Here is a 21,068-nt window from a genome sequence, read left to right on the forward strand (position 1 = left end):
TTGACATCTAACTGAAGACCAGATCCAAGGTGTGACCAGCTGTGTGGGCTGGACCAGGGATGACCTACAGAAGTCCTAGGGAGGCAAGTGAAGAGATAAGTTTTGAGGGGGGTGGGTGTTCTACATCTATGGCCTTGTCAATATGGACTTATGAATGTTGAAATCTCCCAGGTCAAGAAGCCTGGGGTATTTCGCCACCAACTAGGTATTAGTGAGGTCCTTTCTGAACCATTTAGTCCTTCTTGGTCTTTAAATGATCCTCAAGTCTGTTAGCTTTGAGTCGCTTCCCTATTGTTAGATTAATTAATTCAAATGAACTAGTTTTATATTCAGTGCTTTGCCTACTAGGCACAATATAACATACAGTGGTATAGAGCAAGTAGATGTCCCATTGGGTCACATCTGAGCAGTAAGAAAACCCAATAGGTTTTGATCAGAGAGAACTTAGGGATGGAGCCAGTGTGGTTTCACACAGGCCTGCAAATATCATGACTGCTTGTCCAGTAGCCTTTACTTGCTTACTACACAAAACCAGCTTGCAGTCATTATCACAGTCCCTTCCCATGGCTTAATTGTTGCTGAGAGAGGATGTATCCTTTTTAGAGATGAGCTTAATATGTAATTATCCTCATTACAAAGATTCTTGAATTTGGACAGCTAATTGTTATTTGTGCAGTGCTTTTCCATGTGGCTATTTCCTGGGGATTAGTGAATTAATACATTAGACTTGGGAAGCAAGGTGAAATTAGGACTATGATTCAAAAAGAGAAAGGTCAGTAGTTTGTTCATGAGACATCCAACCCCCCCTCCCACCCCAGAGAAGTAGCGTAATAACATCACATAATGCGCTATCATGCTTCCATATATAAAATAAAGAATGGTTCAGTGGGTACAGTGAAGAGCTGGGATCCAGGAGGGGCCTGGATTGAAATTTTATCCAAGCAGCTTGTTCTTCATAAGATCTCAAGGAAGTCTCTTGCCCTCCTGATTTCTCATTCAATCCATGTGGAAAACTACTCCCTCAGTGTAACGCTACAATTATATAAGGAACACCTTTTCCTTGCCATTAAAAAAATACAAGTACTAAAGGTGTATATTCACTATAGCATATGTTCTCTCTGCGTCTTTCTCTGATTGAATTGCTACATGACTCTGTGTGCTGGCAAGTGTTACAGCACATTACTACAGAATTTACACCAGCTTGATGAAATGCAGTGCAAAGTCTTGCTCAGTTTTGCATGTTAAGGGCTGGCACATAAATTCATGCAGCCCCAGGGGCAGCAGGCAAGGGAAAATATTGCCGTTTTTATGTGTCAAATCTCATAAGAGATTTTAAAAATCAGCTCAGTAAATAAGTTATGCTCTCTACTGAGAAATCAAAACTTTTTATTGAATTTAGTCACATTCCTGGAAAACAGTTTGACCTAAGCATTTAAAAAATATGATCTCTGTACACAGGCAAATGCTGTGATGTGGCTCTCGAGACAGTTAATAGGTGGCTAGAGATTTTTATTTTATTTTATGCTATAAATGACAAAAAGATAAAGTATTTAGTATGTTCCAGCCTAAGCTTGCCAGGTACCAAGTGCCCAAAGATTGTATGCTCAGCATCTTGTAAGATGAGCCCATCATGAAGGTCATAGGACCATAAACAAGCTGTTTATAAGCATTGTGAGCACTTGCCCGTTTGCTGAAAAGCTTAGTTTTAAGTTTGCCTTAAAAACTAACGAACTTTACCAAGCTGTTTTGTATGAGATCTTTGCTTTGCATCACATAATCACATCAAACTAAAGGCACCGGGCATTAACTTGAGGAAACACCCCCTTTATTAAATGATTGAGGAACATTTTACATTTTTTTTCGAACAGCAGAAAGAAAACAGAACCCCACCGGTGTGGGTGCCTCTCAGTAAGATGAATCTTCTTTATTGTCAATATTGAAATGTATTACCAAAGTCAATGCTGAGGAGCCAAAGATAAGCTGCTCTGGAAGTCATGGTAGAAAAAGGAATCAATACCATACCTGATGAGCTGAAAGTAATTCTGACAGGAATGCTTGCCACCTGCAAAATAAACCTGCCGCTAAATGGCGTAATAACAAGCAAGGTGATTTGCACTATTAAACAGCAGCAGAAGGTCAGAGAAAAAGTGGAACCAGTTCTTTGAAATACATTTCTCTACTGCACATAAAAATGAAAAACGGAGGAGAGATAATTAATATTCTCCTGACAATGCATGGAAAACGTGTCTACTGAGGTGGCTATTGAAAAGGTGCAGTGCTGTTTCAGGGAGGTGATTTCATTGTTGTTAGCCTGAGCTAGCTGATTTTCATTAGTTTTTAAAAGCTCATGTTTTAGTTCAGCTAAATATTAGAAATGTCTGAATAATGGCGAGAGTTCAGGTTGCACACTAGATCTCATTTTAAAGACCACCTGCCTATGGCATGCTGGACTGTTTTTTAAATACTTTCTTCATTTCAAATACTTAAATCCAGAGGCCACCTGTTTCCTGCCTTTGCCTTCTTCAGTTTCATAAGCTTTATTGTAAACACAGGTGAGCAAAAGACATTGCTTGATGTTAGTGGGGGTTTGAGGAATTTCAACAACAGCTGAAGCACAAGCCAGCTACTTCTGGAGCTTTCCAGCCTCCTCAATGAACTCGATGAGAGAAGTAAAATCTTTCCCCCTTAAAGTTACTGTTTGTAAAAATTACCATACTGGATTTTGAACTGTGGCCCATCTAGTCCAATAGTTTGTCTTTGGACTTTTAACACACCACGAAAAATAGATCTATGGGCAGATTCTCAGCTGCTGTGAGTGGAGCTACACCAATTAATATTAGCGGTGGAGCTGGCCCAATATGCTTGGGGAATAAGCCTCTCATTTGCTTAAGTCTAAGTAAGAGTCAGTTACCCATTCTGCTAGCCCAATGACATCAAGCTTGAAAAAGGCCACTTTTGGACTATTCCTAATCCCACTCACTAGAAGTATAGTTTACAACAGGAAGTAAGCAAGTCATTGCAATGAGGGTGTAGGCATCACGTTCAGAAGACTGGCCTGCTGTCAGCAGGCAGGTAGAACAGAAAATTACTATAAAGCTATCAACTCCTTGGTAGAGGTTTGTGACTATCTAAGGCACTATTTCCCAAATGGTGGATTGTGGGTCACGGGAAGGTTCTGGATGGGTTGTGGGGCCGGTGCGGAGGGAGGGTTGGATAACAAACCCAACCCATAGTGGCAGTTCCTGTCCCTTGGGGCTGGGCCCTGCTCCGAGCAACCAGGGTCACACACTCAGCATTGTGACCCCATGCAGCAGGTCACAACACCCGGAGCAGGAAGCCAAGCCCAGCCCCATGGGACAGGAGCTGTTGCTGTGGAATCAGTATTCCACTCCAGCTCCCACCCCTCCACACTGGCCTAGGGTGGTGCTGCAGGTGATCAATGCTGGAGGAGAAGAATACTGGCCTGTGACCCCCTTGACCCCTGGATGGACTGTAAACAAAAAAAGACGAAGTGTAGTTGGTGGGTTGCTTACTAAAAAATTTGGAACCACTGATCTAAGGCCTATGTGAAATGTGAATCAGTTTATCTACCAATTTAGGCTAGTCTGGTGTAATTCATTTGTTTGGAGTTCAGACACTACTGTGTTTGACAGTAGCAGAGTGCAGATACAAGACCGGACAGCACACATTTTAGAAGAAGGTCTTCTAACTCTGTTCAGAGTGCGGGAATGTCATGAAAGTTAAAGCCTTCCAGAGAGGTACAGAATATTTATTAAATCCAACAGAAATATACAAATATTTCTGAAGAACAAAAGCCAAGAACAGGTCCTGGTTTATTATTCCCTAACATACCGAGTGAAAGTAGAAAGGTGGCTTCCTCCTTTATAGAAAAGCAGTGAAGTCTTAATGGGATTCAGTTAGACTAAAGACACTACATGTTCTTCTCTTCTTTTCCCTCCCTGTGGGAAAGCTTCATTTGGTGAACTTTAATGCTAATGTAAGTAAGGGCACTTTCTGTAACCAGGTACAGTTATACTACAATACATTGCCAAACTGACCCACAGCACCTGTGCACAGAAATCATGCCCAACACAGGCTGATTCTCTGTTGTTAACAGACCTCTGCTAAGGTCTAAGTTGAGACCCGCCAAAACAGCCTCCTTTGTGAGGTGAGCCATGTGTGAACCCAGCTCTGCAGAGCTGCAAGGCTAGTAACTCAGAAACCCATCTAGTCTTCCAAGCAGAGTACATTTTTATAAACATTACAGCCCGCCACGCTCACTCGTCCATCTTCCCCTATCATATCACTATTGTTAAAAAGTTACTGATTCATACTATGAAAGCTCACACAGCAGGCACTTATCTCTAAACATGGAAATCTGCACTTTTAAACTCAAGAGAAAAGCAACACCAATCTTTGCAGTTCCTATCAGCAGTCTTATGTGATGACAGTTCCAAACATCACTACCTTTGATCTTGTCCTTCTTTCTGTTACTCCTTGTGTCATAAATTAACGATTACAAAAAATTGCTTTTAAAAAATAACTTAATTGTTATATTTATGGTGGGGAAAACCTTGCACTGAATATTAAATACTATTCTTAGAGCCTTTTGGTCATCGAGGGAGCAACCGCGTAGAGTTAGAAAAGCAAAATATAATTTCATCCCAAAGTGCTATTGGTATTAGAAAACGCACAATCAGAGGTAAACAATATTTTCTTCAACTCTCGCTCCGTTTTCTGCATCCTGCGAGCTGTGAGGCTGCTGGTTCACCAGCAGAACATCGGCAAGCGACTGGGCCTGGATGCATCCGGGATTCAGACTGTGCGTTCTTGGACACCGGATCTGGGATGCCGTTAAGTCTATAACACATACAGAGGACATGGTACAATAAACAGCTGATTCAGACTCATAACTAACAGACAAAACTCTTACTTTGTGATTGGCAATTTGTTAAACCACCACTGTGTATGTACAGTATTTATGCATAAAGAAAAACATAGTTACTATAGGAATGCACCCTACAGTGGGGCACAATGTAGGCCTTAGTCCCAGCCCAGTGAAATCAATGGATATCTTTCCATTGCTTTCCAAGGGCTTGGGCTGATGTCATTGTTTTTAACCATGGTACTAAAAACATAAGCAATTATTATCCATAAAATAAGTTTGTGTCTATCCTGTAGTTATTCTGTGTGCACTTATGGAATGGTATAAAAACTGTAAGAGAAGGGTTTGGAAGGCAGAATACAGTAAATAATACATGTTCTGTTTGCCCTTGTTAGTGACCCTTTTGTAAAGGTATTACACTGTCACACAGTACATAATGGGGTGTATTTTCAGCCAGGCTGAGACTTTATTTGTGGTTGCATTTTTTGTGCTTGTAGATAAATTACATAAGAATGGCCAGACTGTGTCGGACCAATGGTCCGTCTAGCCCAGTATCCTGTCTTCCAATTGTGGCTGTTGTCAGATGCTTCAGAGTGAATGAATAGAAAAGGGCAGGTATCAAGTGAGCCATTCCCTCTCATCCACTCCCAGATGCTGGTAGTGAGAGGTTTAGGGATATCCAGAGCATGGGGTTCTGTCCCTGATCATCTTGGCTAATAGCCACTGATGGACCTATCTTCCAGAAACGTACCTAATTCTTTTTTGAAACCTGTTATTTTTGGCCTTTGCAACATCCCCTGGCAACGAGTTCCAGAGGGTGACTGTGCATTCTGTTAAGTACTTTTTTGTTTTAAAGAAGTTTGTTTTAAACCTGTTGCCTATTAATTTCATTGGCCGACCAGTTTCTTGTGTTATGTCAAGTGGTAAATAACACTTCCTTCTTCACTTTCTCCAACCATTCATGATTTTATAGACCTCTGTCATAGCCCCCTCCCCACTCCATCATCTCTTTTCCAAGCTGAACAGTCCCAGTCTTTATCACTCCTCAGATGGAAGCTGTTTCATACCCTTAATCATTTTTGTTGCCCTTTTCTGTATTTTTTCCCAATTCTAACATCTCTTTTTTGAGATGAGGTGACCAGAACTGCATGCAGTATTTGAGGTATGGGCATACCATGGATTTATATAGTGGCATTATGATAGTTTGTCTTATCTATCCCTTTCCTAATGGTTCCTAATATTCTGTTCGCTTTTTTGACTGCCACTGCACACTGAGTGGATGTTTTCAGAGAACTGTCCATGATGATGCCAAGATCTCTTTCTTGAGTGGTAACAACTAATTTATATCCCATCATTTTGTATGTATAGTTGGAATGTTTTCCAATGTGTGTTACTTTGCATTTATCAACACTCTCAGAATTTCATCTGCCATTTTGCTGCCCAGTCATCCAGTTTTGTGAGATCTGTTTGTAACTCTTCAGTCTGCTCTGGACTTAACTATCCTGAGTAATTTTGCATTGTCCACAAACTTTGCCACCTCACTGTTTATACCCCTTTTTCCAGATCATTTATGAATATGTTGAATAGCACTGGTCCCAGTACAGATCCTTAGGGGACCCCACTGTTTACCTCTCTCCATTGTGAAAACTGATAATTTATTCCTACCCTTTGTTTCCTGTATTATAACCAGTTACTGATCCATAAAAGGACCTTTCCTCTTATCCCATGACTCCTTACTTTGCTTAAGACCTTTGGTGAGGGACCTTGTCCAAGCCCTGAAACTCCAATTGTGGGAGCAAATCTTAACAGTTACAAGTCTATCTGATTTGTACTTGCAATCTGTAGTTAGATGTATAGCGAGGCTTGGAAGGGTTAGATGTTCTCAGTAAATGTGGTAAACATCAATTTCACTGCACACACAAACCGACAAAAATATTTCTATTGAAAATAATCGAAATGTACAGAAATGCAAATTAAGAAAAATAGTGATTGAGAATGGATTAGAATTTGATTTAAGGATATTTACTTTGTATATTTTGATATGATCTTGACAATTTATGTTTTAATGGTTATAAAACTAACTTTTTGTATCTCTAAGGTGCCACAAGTACTCCTTTTCTTTTTTGTGAATACAGACTAACATAGCTGCTACTCTGAAACATAATTGCCTGATCCTCCCCATAATTTCCCAAAACTGTGAAAATTTAAATCAATACAAATCTAAGAAAACATTGATATCCATCAAAATTACTAAAAAATAAAAAATTCTGCCAAGTCTAGTTATAACTATTCAGATTTCACAGCTCAGCCACAGACTTCCAGTGTGACATCGGAAAGTCAATCTACCTTCTGCCTCCGTTCTGTGTGCTTAAAATGAAGTCCACGTATACTACATTGTGCAGTGGGCTCGGATTAATTTGAGTGGCTTACTGGTTTAACAATGAAATCTACATATTTCAGTGAAGTGATTCACCAGTTCACATCTTCAGTGTAACTGCCTGTGATGCAAAGACACTTCAATCCATGTTTTCTTTCTAAACCAATAGTTACAATCGTGATACTGTGGTTTACATGTGTCATTGTGATGGATAAGATATTTGGTTAAACTAAACTTTCTAGATTAACTCGTGTTCTTCTGTTTTGCTAAATAGCATAACATCTTCCAAAGGAAACAGCATCCTCTGAGATGCACCCTTTATCACAAGGAGGAGGCATCATTGCATGGAGGACTCAGCTAATGGTATTGGCATCAGCAAGTCTTTAGTCCTGATCCTGGCTCTGCCAGTGACTTTCACTATTACTTTGGACTAGTTGCTTCCCTCTCTTCCTCAGTTAACCCCATCCGTAAAACTGAGAACACATTTTGCAACTCTGATCACAAACGGTTCAGTTTGTACAATGAGAGACAAGCATTAACATTTACTGCAGATGGAAACACTTCTGACTCCATCACTATTGAAAGAAATTATTTCTGGACAGCTTTTGGAATTCTCTCATAGACTCAGACTTTAAGGCCAGTCATCAGTCTGACCTCCAGCACATTGCAGGCCACAGAACTTCACCCACCCACTCCTGTAATAGACCAATAACCTCTGGCTGAGTTACTCAAATCATGGTTTAAAGACTTCAAGTTCAGAGAATTCACCATTTATGCTAGTTTAAACCTGCAAGTGACCCCATGCTGCAGAGGAATGTGATCTCTGTGATGTTACAATGCTACGCCAAAGGCTCGCACTTCGTGAGTCTAATGTATGAGGCAGGGGGAGAGGGAACACAAAAACTGTGAAGAAATTAGCAGGTTAAGCCAAAGTTAGGAGTAGCCAGTGCTTTATTATGAGGGTCTTTAAAAATAGCTCTTTCAAAGTTCAGGGAAGCATGAGTCTCAAATAGGGGAAGTTTCAGCCACTATGAGGGTGACAAGTATTTTTTGGCCAACAAATACTCTGTGTAAGCTGACAGATGAGGAAAGTGCCATTCTTGGCTGCCATTTGAAAAGGCCAGAACATAGGCCCTGCCTAATAAAAGCACAATGTGTCCCAAAGATGACAATCAGTCTATGAGTGGAGAGGGTGCCTGCTGTCTCAATGCTTCAGTGCCATGAGACCTCTCCAGAGAGCGGCTGGTACCACAGTAAGCAGCAAGATGCCATGACGACAGCAGCTGCTCAGGCAAGAATGAAGGAACTGCCCTGGAATAGCAAATAAGTATCTCAGGTGTAGGAAGAGTTGAACAAATGGAGCCTGCTGTATGTTTAGTTATGCCACCCTGCTCTCTTGTTATGCATGTAGTGACAGCTGAAAAGAATAGTGCTTTATGAGGCTCTTCATCCAAACTATCCACACTGGGACAGAGTTCCTTTACAAAAGGGAAGAAATTATAATAGTCAAGTGCTAAAGTGGATACTGCTAGAAATAAATAGTCAAGTATTATTCTCTAGTATTGATACGCAATGGAGGTAAGAAGCTGCTGCAGATTATGGGTAAAGGTACAAGATGGCTGTCTGTTTGAGCTTCTTTTGGTGGCTACCATCTTATTCCCCTGCCTACACCAGACACAAAATCAGTTTCATAATCTTCCTTGTGTCCTTGTGTGTCTCTGTTACATTTAGGATTAAGCAATATCTTTTTTGCTGATTTTCCAGCCCTTCCCCCAACTTTGAAGCAAATTTCCAAATTTTAGGTGACCACTCTACTACAGCCACCGAGGCTTAGCTCCAACATGGATCTCCTTTGCAGAACATGGGTTTAAACCAGAGCGCTTCTTGTGAGGTACTGATCACTATCAGCTCCCACTGATTTTTACTCAGCCCCTCACAAGATGTGATAAGCACCCGGCTGCACCAGGTTCTTCATGATTCAATTATTTCTCACTGACATCATTAATGTTATTGCACATAACCATGTTGTGCTGAACAGGATGCTACTTCCCCAGTGACTCTAAGCCTGGCAAAAGCAGATGTGGTGGGAAAGGTAGGAGATGTGGCAGCCAACCTGAACTGAGGGCCAGATTCTTAGTCCCAGTTTCAGCACCACAAAACAAGTGGAAAGTTGCCCTGAAGGAGCAGCTGAGGGTTCCTCCTGACAAAGGAAGCAGATTAGTCCTGGTGCTGGCCTCAAAACATCCTGTAGCTCCTTCTCAGATATGAAACAAAATATATCACCACCATCTAACTGTTTAACTAACTCTTATTTAAACACCCAAGGCCAAATCCTCAGCTGCACCATGTTTCCTCTAGGCAGAGCTAAGGAGAGCAGGAGAAAAAGGTCTACTCCCCTTGTGCTGGGTTGGTCAGATTCTACTCCAACTACCCTACCCCAGAGGGCATGTCGAAGGTAAGAACTGGGTGACTTCGAGTAGCCCTAGACTGCTGTATGCTACAGTGGGGGCTGCTTCAGCCCAGCCCAGCGCAGTATAGATGCAGTGGAAAAATGGCTTCAAGCCACTCTTCTCCCTCTGCTGAGGATCTGGCCCTGTATGTTTAAACTAGAGTTATTGAAACCATTCAATGACAATTTATGTCAAAAGGAGCTGGCGGCTGTTTCAATAGCTGGTAAGTACTAAAGTCCACAAACAACTGAGACACAGAAACACATAGGCAGTTTCAGTATTAAAAATGAACCAAATTCTGTTTAAATGTAAATGAGAGCAGATATTAGCCAGCGGGCTAAAGTGCATGTAAATGAACTGTGCAAGGAACATTTTACTCATAAGGATGTAGTTTCTATACAGCCAAACTGGAACAACAGAGGGCAAATATAAGCAGGTTTCAGCTCCCCTGGACGTCTGAGCCAAAAGTTGACGTCATATAAAATGTGGTTTAATTTAGGTGTAAAGTGGTCAGAAAATGGGTGCAAATGACAAAGCAGTGTAACTTGCACCAATCGAGGATGCAGCACATGTGCAAAACGAACATAACTTGCACCTCGAGGGACTGGCATGGCAATGCAGCAGGGAAAACGACTAACAGGACAGTGTAAGTCAAACCGACTCCCCACTTTCAGTCCCATGTCATGCTGTATTGATTAAATACCACAGATTCTCCCTGACCACCACTCTGTCCTGGAAACAGTGCTCTTCAGGTCGGCTTTAGGTGCTCAAACACCATAGTGAGCAGACAGGAAGGACAGACAGACAGGGTGTCAGAGAATTACGGAGCAATCCTACCACAAAATATGTGTATATATAAACAGAAAATCCCCTAGAGCTCCCTCCTGCTCTGACCCAGATTCCCTCTCTCCTCTCAGTTCCCCTTAGGGTCCATATGCAGTGGCCTCCCCATGAAGTAGGTATAGAATTCCTTTGCCCCATCCACCAATCCCAACTGTTGTCATGGTCTGTGCAGAACCAGTTCAACAAACTGAATGGGATTACTGTGATTTTTACAGCCACACAGCATACATTTCAGCTACTTTTTGCATCAAATACCTTCAAAAAACAAATAACGCCTCCATTTTTTCCTTTACTACTAAACAGCTTTTGTAGCATGCACCAGGTTTTATCCCACGTTCATCTGGACTGACAGCTGACATGTCGAGTTCAGCCCAAAGCTATTTGAAATGGCAGAAGTACTGTATTTAATCCTGAAAGCAGCATTCCTACATAATGGAAAGCATTGGCAGAAGCCAAAAGTATTGTGTTAGCGTAAATGTGATTGAGTCTGGGATTTTCAAAGGTAGGAGTTAGGCATCCACCAGCCATTGAAATTCAATGGGAATTGAGTGCCTAAGTCCCTTAGGCACCTTTGAAAATTCCAGCCTATATTGCTACTGCATCTGTCTAGATTTCTGCCCATCACTGTAGCATCTGAGTGTCTTGCATATGAAATCAATAGCAATAGCCATGTTCTTAGTGGGATTCATGGAGTCTCTGGCTCTTCTCCCTTTCTGGGGGGCAGACTCACTCTACTTGAGAGTTGTTTGGATTTTTATTACATGCGAAGTATTTTCCCAGTATTAAATGGATTTTACATGTTAGGGGTTCAGTTGTGGCTGTGAACAACCAGCCATGGGAGAGGACAGCCTAAAGTGTGCTGCCCCACTGGGGTACCAGGAGGCAATGAAATGAAAGCTGGAGTGCAGGGGGAGCACCGTGCCACTCTTTGAAAGAATATGGATGTGCCCCCTACCTGTGTGTGGCCATTTCTGCTGCCTGGCACAGAGTGGTGGATTGGTGCCATGGCTCCTCTGCTTCCCCTTTTTTGAGTTACTGGGTGCCAATGCAATTGCTAGATGCAGAGTCTCTGCACTCAGGGAAGTGCATCTGGCCCACACCCTGCACAGAAGGGAGAAGGCTTCTTGTGTCCACTCCCCCCCTCCACAGAGGGCTGGGCACAAGCAGGAATTTGGGGTCTCTGAGGGTCTGGCATTAGTTCAATTATCCCTCCATGAAAGGCTTCACACTGGAAACTGGAAGTGTTATGAACCGCTCACACACCCAGAAAAATGTTGACCCTCATACCACGGAGGAAAGAGGAGCCTAATCCATTTCTTAACCAGCTGAATAAGACTGGAAATCGACCTAGGAATTTTAATGCTGCCCTTTACTTTTAACCAGTCCTACTGAAGGAAAAGCAGCTGCTACATTTCTCAGACAAACAAGCATCCTCCTGCATGAGAGCTCTTTTCACAAAAAGCAGATGAGCAATTAGATCAAAACAGATCCAGGATTAATTAGCCTGGTCAGTCTTTGAGTATTTTGTTGTTAGTAGATTTAAAATGAAGGAATCAGAGTTCTAGTTCTATGACATTAAAGGTCTGTGACAGCATAATCTTTATTTCTGTCTCTGCCTTCGATTGTTGATCATGGTAAAATTACTGGAATGTCACAGGGCTATATATGCCTATTATCTGTGCAATTAGTAGTTTAAACAAAGCAGCGTGGGATTTTGTTTTAGCCTCCCAATTGTTTAGAAAGGTTCTGTTAAGAGCCTTTGGACCAAATCCATGGCTTAAATGGGTACAACTCCATGTTGTTGACCTGTGGAGTGGGGTCGTTAAAAACAGTTTTGCAAAGATTCTCAGATACTATTGTTGTCAACAAGTTTCAAATCTTGGACCTTCAGCATCAGATACACATGTCTCTTCACCACTTGAGCTGAAGGTGACCTCCTTTAGGCTAATATATTTATATTTGGTTTTTATCCTGTTATATAGATGTGTCAACAATTGTGCTGGCTTTAAAAAGTGCACAGCTTTTAAAACACGTTCTTTCTACAGTATTTCCATTGGACACTGACAGCAGAGTAAAACAGGTATTACTTGAAATCATACCCTTCTACACATTAAATGTCTAGTCTCACCTCAGTGTGGAGCACTGCCTACCAACTGTCAGATATTGCTTAATATTAATTTAATTAGATGTGAATTCTCTACTAAGTTGTCTATGTGGTAAGCTTTGAACCTTTAGATGGCTAATGACACACACACGTGGTCCAATGGATAGTCTGCGAACAATGAACACATTTTATTGACCTACTTCTTTTCCAGCTCATTAAACACAGCTGCACACAAATGATCAAGAGAAAATAATCATCATAAACCCTTAGAATGCTTTTTTATACAAAAGAATCACAAAGAATGTTACTGGCTGTAAGGGATCATTTCACTCATCACAGTAGCCAATCTGTGCCAGCACACTACACAAACATCAGCTTTAGAAAGAAAGTAAAGAATATTTTATCCAACTGATAAAACTGGGGAAACACAGGTAGATACCACACGTAATGTAAACACCGGAGTTGGAATGTAGCCAGGTTACTGAAGTTATAACAAATTACAGTGGGTAGCTAAAGCTTCAGTATGAGTTCACACTGGAGAAACAGAAATTCTGTAACAAACCACACCTTAGAACAGTGCTCCCCATACTTTTGAAAGCTGTATCCCCTTCAGGAAAAATCAAACCAACTGCACCTTCCCCCCACAGCACTGCCACATACTGCTAAAAGCCTACACATCTTAATTTATTCATCTTCCACCACCTCAGCTAACCCTGTGCACTCCGTGATAGGTACAATGCTAGTGTGGATAATCATAGTAAATCTCTCTCTCCTTTCCTACATATATTAATGTACAGCTAAATCATTAACAATGCAGACATTTAAAGTGTGATCATTGGCATTTGAATTAGCACCTGTTGAAATGAAAGGGTTAATTCACCCCTCAAAACTGTCATTTCAGGCTCTCTGCAAACTCAGGCAGACATCACTGCACTGGTTAAATGATATTTTGTAGGCTTTTCTGCAATCATAAAAGACAGACACTTATTTAAAAAATGAAAGCTGAGGTCCTGGAGAACTATAGCTGCTGTCTCCACTTCCCAGGTTGTCATTCATGTGCCCCTCAAGGGGCGTGCCCCACCCTTTGACTAATACTGCCATAATAAGTCACAGATTCATTACCCATGCAGAAGGAAGATTGCCTTCTACAGAGGTACTATGCACACTTCCCAAAGCACAAGAGTTTTTACTTGGTGATTTCCTAAGCACTGACCAAGTTCAACTTTTTAGCTTATAAAAGCTGCCAAGACCAAAACACAAGGTGATGTGAGTACAAAAGGCCTGAAAACAATGTGAAGAGCCATTTCAGTAGCTAAAATAATGCCAAGGGCTTGTTTTAAATTCATTATGGGCTTATCTTACCCTTTAATGGAAGAAGCTGCGGATTACTGTAGGAAAACCATGGACATCACTAAAATTGGAAGCATGTGATCAAAGCCTCTTATCTGATGGTCATAGTGAAAAAATCTTCATGCTCCACTGATATCAACAGACAAGGAAATGTTCCCTTTTTCTGGTCAGTGAGGGATCTCCTGACAGTCATCTTAATGTGGCCATTGCTGACTTTGCTTTGTCTTCTAATCAGCACTGGCAGGAAGCATGCTGTGATGATTTCACCTCCTGTGGTCATTTACAAAAAATACTGCAAAACCTGAACCTTGGCATGTAATCTGTGTTATGTGCATCTCAGACACAGGAAGTTTAGGGGTGTGATTAAATACTTTGAAATGGGCTCTTTTTAGATTGTTTGATAAACACACTGTGAATAAGTAACTGCTGTTGAAACAGTTTTCATAAAACCAAAGGGAATATTTTACATTAAGGCTGGCGAAAACACTTACCAAGTAAACTTGTGGTTTTGTCTCAACTCATTTCAGTGAAGTGCTTCTCTTGAGCAAAAGGAACAACCTCAGACATTACTCTTCCTCTCTCCTTCATTTTCCCCACTTGTCTCTTTTATCCATAACCCTTGCCTTATCCTTGAGTCTGAATTCATCAGCGCTTCCTTCATCTCCCTTTACTATCTATCACCACATCCTGCAGCAGTGCCCATATACGATGTTGCTCTGATTTCACTTCCGCTGTAATCTGCAATTGTAACTTCATGTTCCCTTGCTTTAACTACTGCTAACCCCTTCTTTATGACCTTCCCAAATGCTAGCTCTCCAGACCCCATCAGCTCTCCAGACCCCAGACAATGCAGGCCATCTCCTCCCAAAAAGTAAAAAATGGTACCAAATCAGTCACATTCTCAAACTACTGCAATGGCTCTCCAGTCATTTCTGGAGGCAGTCCAAAATTGCCCTCCATATTTTTATGCTTTATGGTCATGCTGCAGCATATATTATTGAATTCTGGAAATATATTCTTTACAGTTACTCTTTAAAAAGTGTTTTTTTTTTTGGATGAAAGACTCTAAGCAAAATAAAATTGCACTGTAGAGTAGAACCTCACTTATTCTCATTAGCATTCACATTCAGAGGATCTGGTGTGGAACAAACTTCCAGAGGAGATTAGATGAATCCAGTCTGGCCAACCTTTAGAGTATGTCTACACTGGAGTTGGGAGGTGTAATTTCCATCTTATTGGAAATTAGACATACCTGTGCTAGCTCTGATCCCGCTAGCACACTAAAAATAGCAGTCTAGCCACAGTATATGAGTACTTGGCTAGCCACCCGAGTACTCATGGAATTGTACTCAGGCGGCTAGTACTGTATGGGTATGTCTACTTGAACGAGAAATTACACCTTCTAGCTCAAATGTAGACCCACCTTTAGAAAATTCTACAAAACCTTCCAATTTGCTAAAGTTTTTCTACCATAAACATAACACTGACACCATCAACATCCCCTCATCGCTCACTACTGCACCAAAACACCCTACCCAAAGAAGAGCTTTCCATAACCAGATAAGGAAGGCAAGCCAGAGATTCCATGAAGTTTACTAGGAATTTCACCATGGCCAATATATTTTATGTGAAAGGCACTCAGCTACTATGGTGATAGGTGGCAGTACAAGACACAGACAGACAGAGACAATCTGCCCCAGATTTCTTAGGAAATATTAAGTAGATACTGTTGTGAGGTCTTGTGTTACTATGACTCCATTATTTTTATATAATTTGCTGGAACATTATAGATGGAATTTATTTCCTGGAATATTATAAAGTACTATCATAAATAATTAAAGCTAGATTGCATTTTCACAATAAGCAAGCAAGGTACATTTTGTGATTCAGTAGCCATGACTTTTACTGCGGGTACTTGCATCCTCACTATTTTGCAAAATTTGATTATCTTCAAAGGGTTTCTCTGGGCCATTAGAGTGCATTATTTATTCATACTGGTGCATTGCATCTATTCCAGGCTTTAAGTGCATTACAAAATTTATATGAAACAGTTTTAATAATGTATTAAAACAAGGCCCCATATTAAGCCTACACCCATAGATCATACTGCATAAGAGAAACACAGCCTCCCCATCAGCTCTTCTTCACCTCAAAAAACAATTAGAAAAGTTATATTGAATGGTGGCTCCCTTTCCTGAGAGATCACCTCTCTCTCCAGGACACAGTGTCACATGTGAGATCAGCAGACCCTCTCAAGTTGAGCTGAGGATTGAGTGTTGTGTGTGTGGGGGGGGATCCTCCGTGTTGGAACTTGTTCCCCTGTCCCACTCCACTTCTCCAGATCCCAGATCTGCTAACCTTCTGGCCATGCTACAAAGCCCATACTTCTGGTCTCTTCTCCAAGGATGCTGCGTCCTTTATTTACTTTGTGGTTTCTAATTTATGGGCTGGAGACATACAAGTATATTTCAGAAATCTGAATGAATAAATAAAAGTAAATAAGTATGTAGCCATCGTTACAGTTAACAGACTATGGGGATAGAGTCACTTTGAGGGACTGAAAACTTGCATGTTGTCTCCATTCGTTTTATGCTGTTGGAACCACATGCCTTATCTACCCTCCCCCCCCCCCCTCAAAAAAACCCCCAAGTCTATATGTAAAGGTTGATGATGGCCTTTATTTTTTATACCTACATGGCCAAATCCGCTAATTCTCCTTATTCTAGCAGTCCCATTGACATCAAAGCCCACTCCACCAAAATCAATGGGACTACATGTGTGAGTAAAATGAGAAAGGTTTGGCCATTATCCTGTTTTTGTGTGAGAAATTGGCATGTAAGGCGCCGTTGAGTAAGAGGTGCCGATGTATGTAAAATATATAAAATGCCAGTGGTATGTCCAAAGGAAGGGGATGATTAATCTCAATGCTGCACTGCCACAGAAGTATAATGCTATTTTAGACTTATCTCCTAATTAGCAAAACCCTCAGACAGGGACATTGGAAATTGGAAAGAGTAAAATTATACAATAAATCCTCTATTTAAATTAGCCAACATTATAAAAACAACACTTCGTTAACTGTCTTAATTATAAGGCTATGTAATACCACTTCATCCATTGTGGTTATGTTCAAAGACTAGATAAGTTATTTTCACTGACAGAATTAGTAACAGAAGTATAAGACCCTACAACTACGGAGGCCAAAAGCAAGTGTTGGTTGAAATATGCTAATTGCAGATGACATATTTTTCACTTTGGTTTCACACTGCCATGTGATTTAATCCCTTTTGCCATCTGCTTTAAACAAATGGTGATGTTATTCCCAAGAGGAAAACATACTTCCCTTATGATTCACTTCCACCAAGCATCCCACAAACATTGCTTTATTAAAGTTGAACACAAAATGTTGTGTTCTGTGTCATGAGACTTGTTGCCAATTACAAATTTATTCTGCCTGTGAGGTTATCTCCTAGCATTAATGCATCTGTGCAATATTAGTGCTAGCACTGATGGAATTACCTTGTCTTACAAAATATCTATATTTGTTCAATTAGTTGAATTACAACTATGCTTTGAGCAATGGGTACCTTCGATGCAGTCACCCATACTAAGGGTACTGAGAATGTGTCTAGAACAAAAGACACAAACTACTCATCTTAGAATTAAAGGAATGCTGTCAACTTGGCATCTAGTCAATTTCAAAAACTGTGTTAAAAGTAGTTTCAGGTACCACACCTGCCCATGAGTCTCCATGTCAATTTTGTGGGTTTGGAATCACATATTCCTCTATTTGAAAAAGTGTTTCTCCTCCTTATTCCTGCGTGAAAGACCTATAAATGGAGGAATACAGGGCAAACAGTAAAAAGTGACAATATACAATATGACGTCAAATGCACAGAGTAAGCAAACTTGGAGGGGGGGAGGGGAAGGGTATTTTTCCATGTTAATCTGCATTTTTTCCCCTGCTAAAATCATGCAGATGGACTATTCAGAGCCTTTGTTTTGCTGTTTGCCATACAGAATTTTCCTAAATGAAATCAGAAATCCTGTTAAATGTGTACTATACTTGGGTAAAAAGAAAAGGAGGACTTGTGGCACCTTAGAGACTAACAAATTTATTTGAGCATAAGCTTTCATGAGCTACAGCTCACTTCATCGGATGCATTATACTTGGGTGCAATTTCTTTTTTAAAATGCAGAGGTTGACTGCTGCACCAGATGGCTTCCTAATCTGATAATTTCAAATGATTTGGTTCATTGTTGATGGGTTATGTAAGAGACAGTATGATATATGCAAAAGAAGTTTATGTTTCGATACAAAATTTGGTATTTAAAAATAAACAGTTAAAAGACAAATAAAGGAATTGTGATGACATTTTTGTAACAACAAGGAGTCTGGTGGCACTTAAAGACTAACAGATTTATTTGGGCATAAACTTTCATGGGTAAAAAGCTACTTCTTCAGATGCATGGAGTGAAAATTACAGATGCAAGCATTATATGATGACATACGAAGAGAAGGAAGTTACCTCACAAGTGGAGAACCAGTGTTGAAGAACTGAATCTGAAGAAGTGGTTTTTTACCCACGAAAGCTTAGCCCAAATAAATCTGTTAGTCTTTAAGGTACCACGGGATTCCTTGTTGTTTTTGTGGATACAGAATAACAGGGCTACCCCCTGATACAGTACTTGACAGTACTTAGTCTCTAAGGTGCCACAAGTATTCCTTTTCTTTTTTTCAACATCTTGAAAGTCCCAACTGAAGAATGAATCCTTATTCAATAAAGCACTCAAACATGAGCTCAAAGTTAAATATGTACCCAAGTGCTGTCCTGAATAGTGATGGTTTTCAGAATCAGGGCTTTGCTAATTTGGAGCCCTAGTGAGACAATATGAGCACTTTTAGAATGTGTTTAACACTATGTAATATAAAGTGAATGTCACCTGATCATCATACTTATGTTAGTTTTACATGGTGTGGGTCCTGTGACTTCAACAGCATTACTCCTGATTTATACTAGTGTAAATTCTAATCATGCCCATTCAGTCCTTTTTTAATTTCCTGGATGGAAAGCACACTGCAGAAAATGATGTGTAAATACATCTCACTATGTCGTATCTAATGTTAAGGTTATTAAAATCAACATATTACTAAATATTGTATCTTAAATATTAGGTTAAAGCAAGTGAAACTGCTTCACACTCTAAGAGTGGGCTCAACAAAACAATCATCAGTTTCTTTGCCTCACGGAGCAACTTTTTAAAAGGATTTAAGAGTATCTAAAAGTATAAGAGAGACTAAAAAAAGGGCAAACAGACTGGAAAAATAACTAAAGGAAAACCTCCTCCTTGGATGGGGATAGAAAGTCTAATAATAGAGTTTGCAGTGTTGTAGGCACCTTGGTCCCAGCATAAGAGATAAAAGGTAAGTGAGGTAATATATTTTATTGGATCAACATCTGTTGGTAAAGCTTTGGAGCTACACAGAGCTCTTCTTCACATCTGGGAAAGGTAGTCAGAGTGTCACAGATAAATACAAGGTAGAACAGATTGTTAAGCATAAGGAGTTAATACAAGTTGCAAGAGACCATTCAAGATGAAATAGGCAATTAACACCACCTCTGCAGTCTTAGGACAAAAGAGGGTTAGTGGGTTACAGACTGGTGTAATAATTCATAAAACCAGTGTCTCTAGTGAGTCCATGATTTTTAATGTCTAGCAAAGTTGTGAATTTAAGTTCCCTGGCCTGGTACATATACTCACCAGCTAGACTTCTAATGGTTCACCTGAGTCTCCCTCCAACATACTTTGCTCTTTTCTATCTAGAACACCTGAATATTTATGAGGCAACCTGGGTCAACTCACTAAAGGGATAATGCTGCAAGGGGCTGAATGCCCTTAGCTTGACTACAAGAGGAGTTAAGGGCACTCAGCACACCATAGGATAAAGTGTATCCCTATTCAGAGGGGCAGCACAAAGCCTTAAATTGACTTAAAGCCTACTTTAGCACTACTTGGGGGAGCACAAGTGGGATTTAAGTGGTGCACAGGTCTTGAGTTGGCCCTCTGCACAGGAATGAGTTTTACCTAGGAGGCACTCAGCTCATGGCACACTACCCAATCCCTGAAAACATGTTTGTTGCAATAAAGTCAAGGGTTCCCACCACCATGGCTAGGCTTCTGTACTTTGAAATGATGCCTAAATTGGGCAATAATTTGAAAATGATCAAGATGCCACCGAGAAAAGAGCATGGTGAATATTTAAGCATGGGCAGTGGGTGGAGATCCCCTTCAGGGAGGCTAGCTCCTGGCTCCACCCCTTCTGCTTGTGCTGTCCCCCCCTCACAGCCAGAGTCCTGAGACCCCTTTCTCCCCCGCAGCTGGACCCACAAGCCTTTTCCCCCGGCACACCCAGAGGAGCCCCGAGTCCCCCACCTTGGCTAGGGGACCCTTGGGCCAAATGGAGCCCTGAGCACCTCCCCCCACCCCATGGCCAAAGGAGCCCCGGGCCTGACGGAGCCCCCCACAGCCAAGCCACACCTTCCCAGAACCAAAGCTGCCCAGAAGGAAAAGCTCTTGTCTTTTCTCTTCTGGAAGAAGAACCTGAGCTTTTGATTTGCCCCATGCAGGTTCTGGGATGGCTGGGGAGGCAGTACGTGTTATGCAGCTTCCCAGTGTTCACCAATAATCTCCCTGAAGTCCAGAGAGATTACTGATGAACCCAAAAAGCGGAATAGCAGATACTGCCTCCTTGGCCACCTCGGAACCTTCATGGGGCATAATAATAAGCAAAAACTTCCACCAAACCTACAACCAGCATCCGGCAGCAGCAGCTGCGCCAGGGGAAGCTGAGCCTCCTGTTGCCTATTATACCTGCCACCCATCTATATAAGCTAAATGAGAGGAGATGAATAATTGATGCATCCATTCAAAATTGTCTCTGATCACTAAAGAAAACAACTCAAGAAGTGAGGTTTTCATCCTTCCCCCAAAAATGTGTTTTATGCTCTCAGAAGTGTCAGAATGAATAATAGTGAAAAACATGTATAAGTAAAATGG

General features: G+C 41.0%; 1 protein-coding gene across 9 annotated transcripts in view; it reads right to left on the reverse strand.

Moving 5' to 3' along the window:
- Positions 1 to 3,753: 3,753 nt before the first annotated feature.
- Positions 3,754 to 21,068, reverse strand: part of ARHGEF28 (Rho guanine nucleotide exchange factor 28) — a 207,629-nt gene continuing 190,314 nt past the window's right edge. For all 9 annotated transcript variants that reach the window (XM_043514682.1, XM_038403100.2, XM_038403099.2 and 6 more), the window contains one exon: positions 3,754 to 4,860. In XM_043514682.1, the coding sequence (XP_043370617.1) occupies positions 4,697 to 4,860 (164 nt within the window). In that variant the 3' untranslated portion in view covers positions 3,754 to 4,696. The remainder of the gene's footprint in view (positions 4,861 to 21,068) is intronic.

This window comes from Dermochelys coriacea, chromosome 5, assembly GCF_009764565.3.
Source record: "Dermochelys coriacea isolate rDerCor1 chromosome 5, rDerCor1.pri.v4, whole genome shotgun sequence".
NCBI classification, from domain to species: domain Eukaryota; kingdom Metazoa; phylum Chordata; order Testudines; family Dermochelyidae; genus Dermochelys; species Dermochelys coriacea.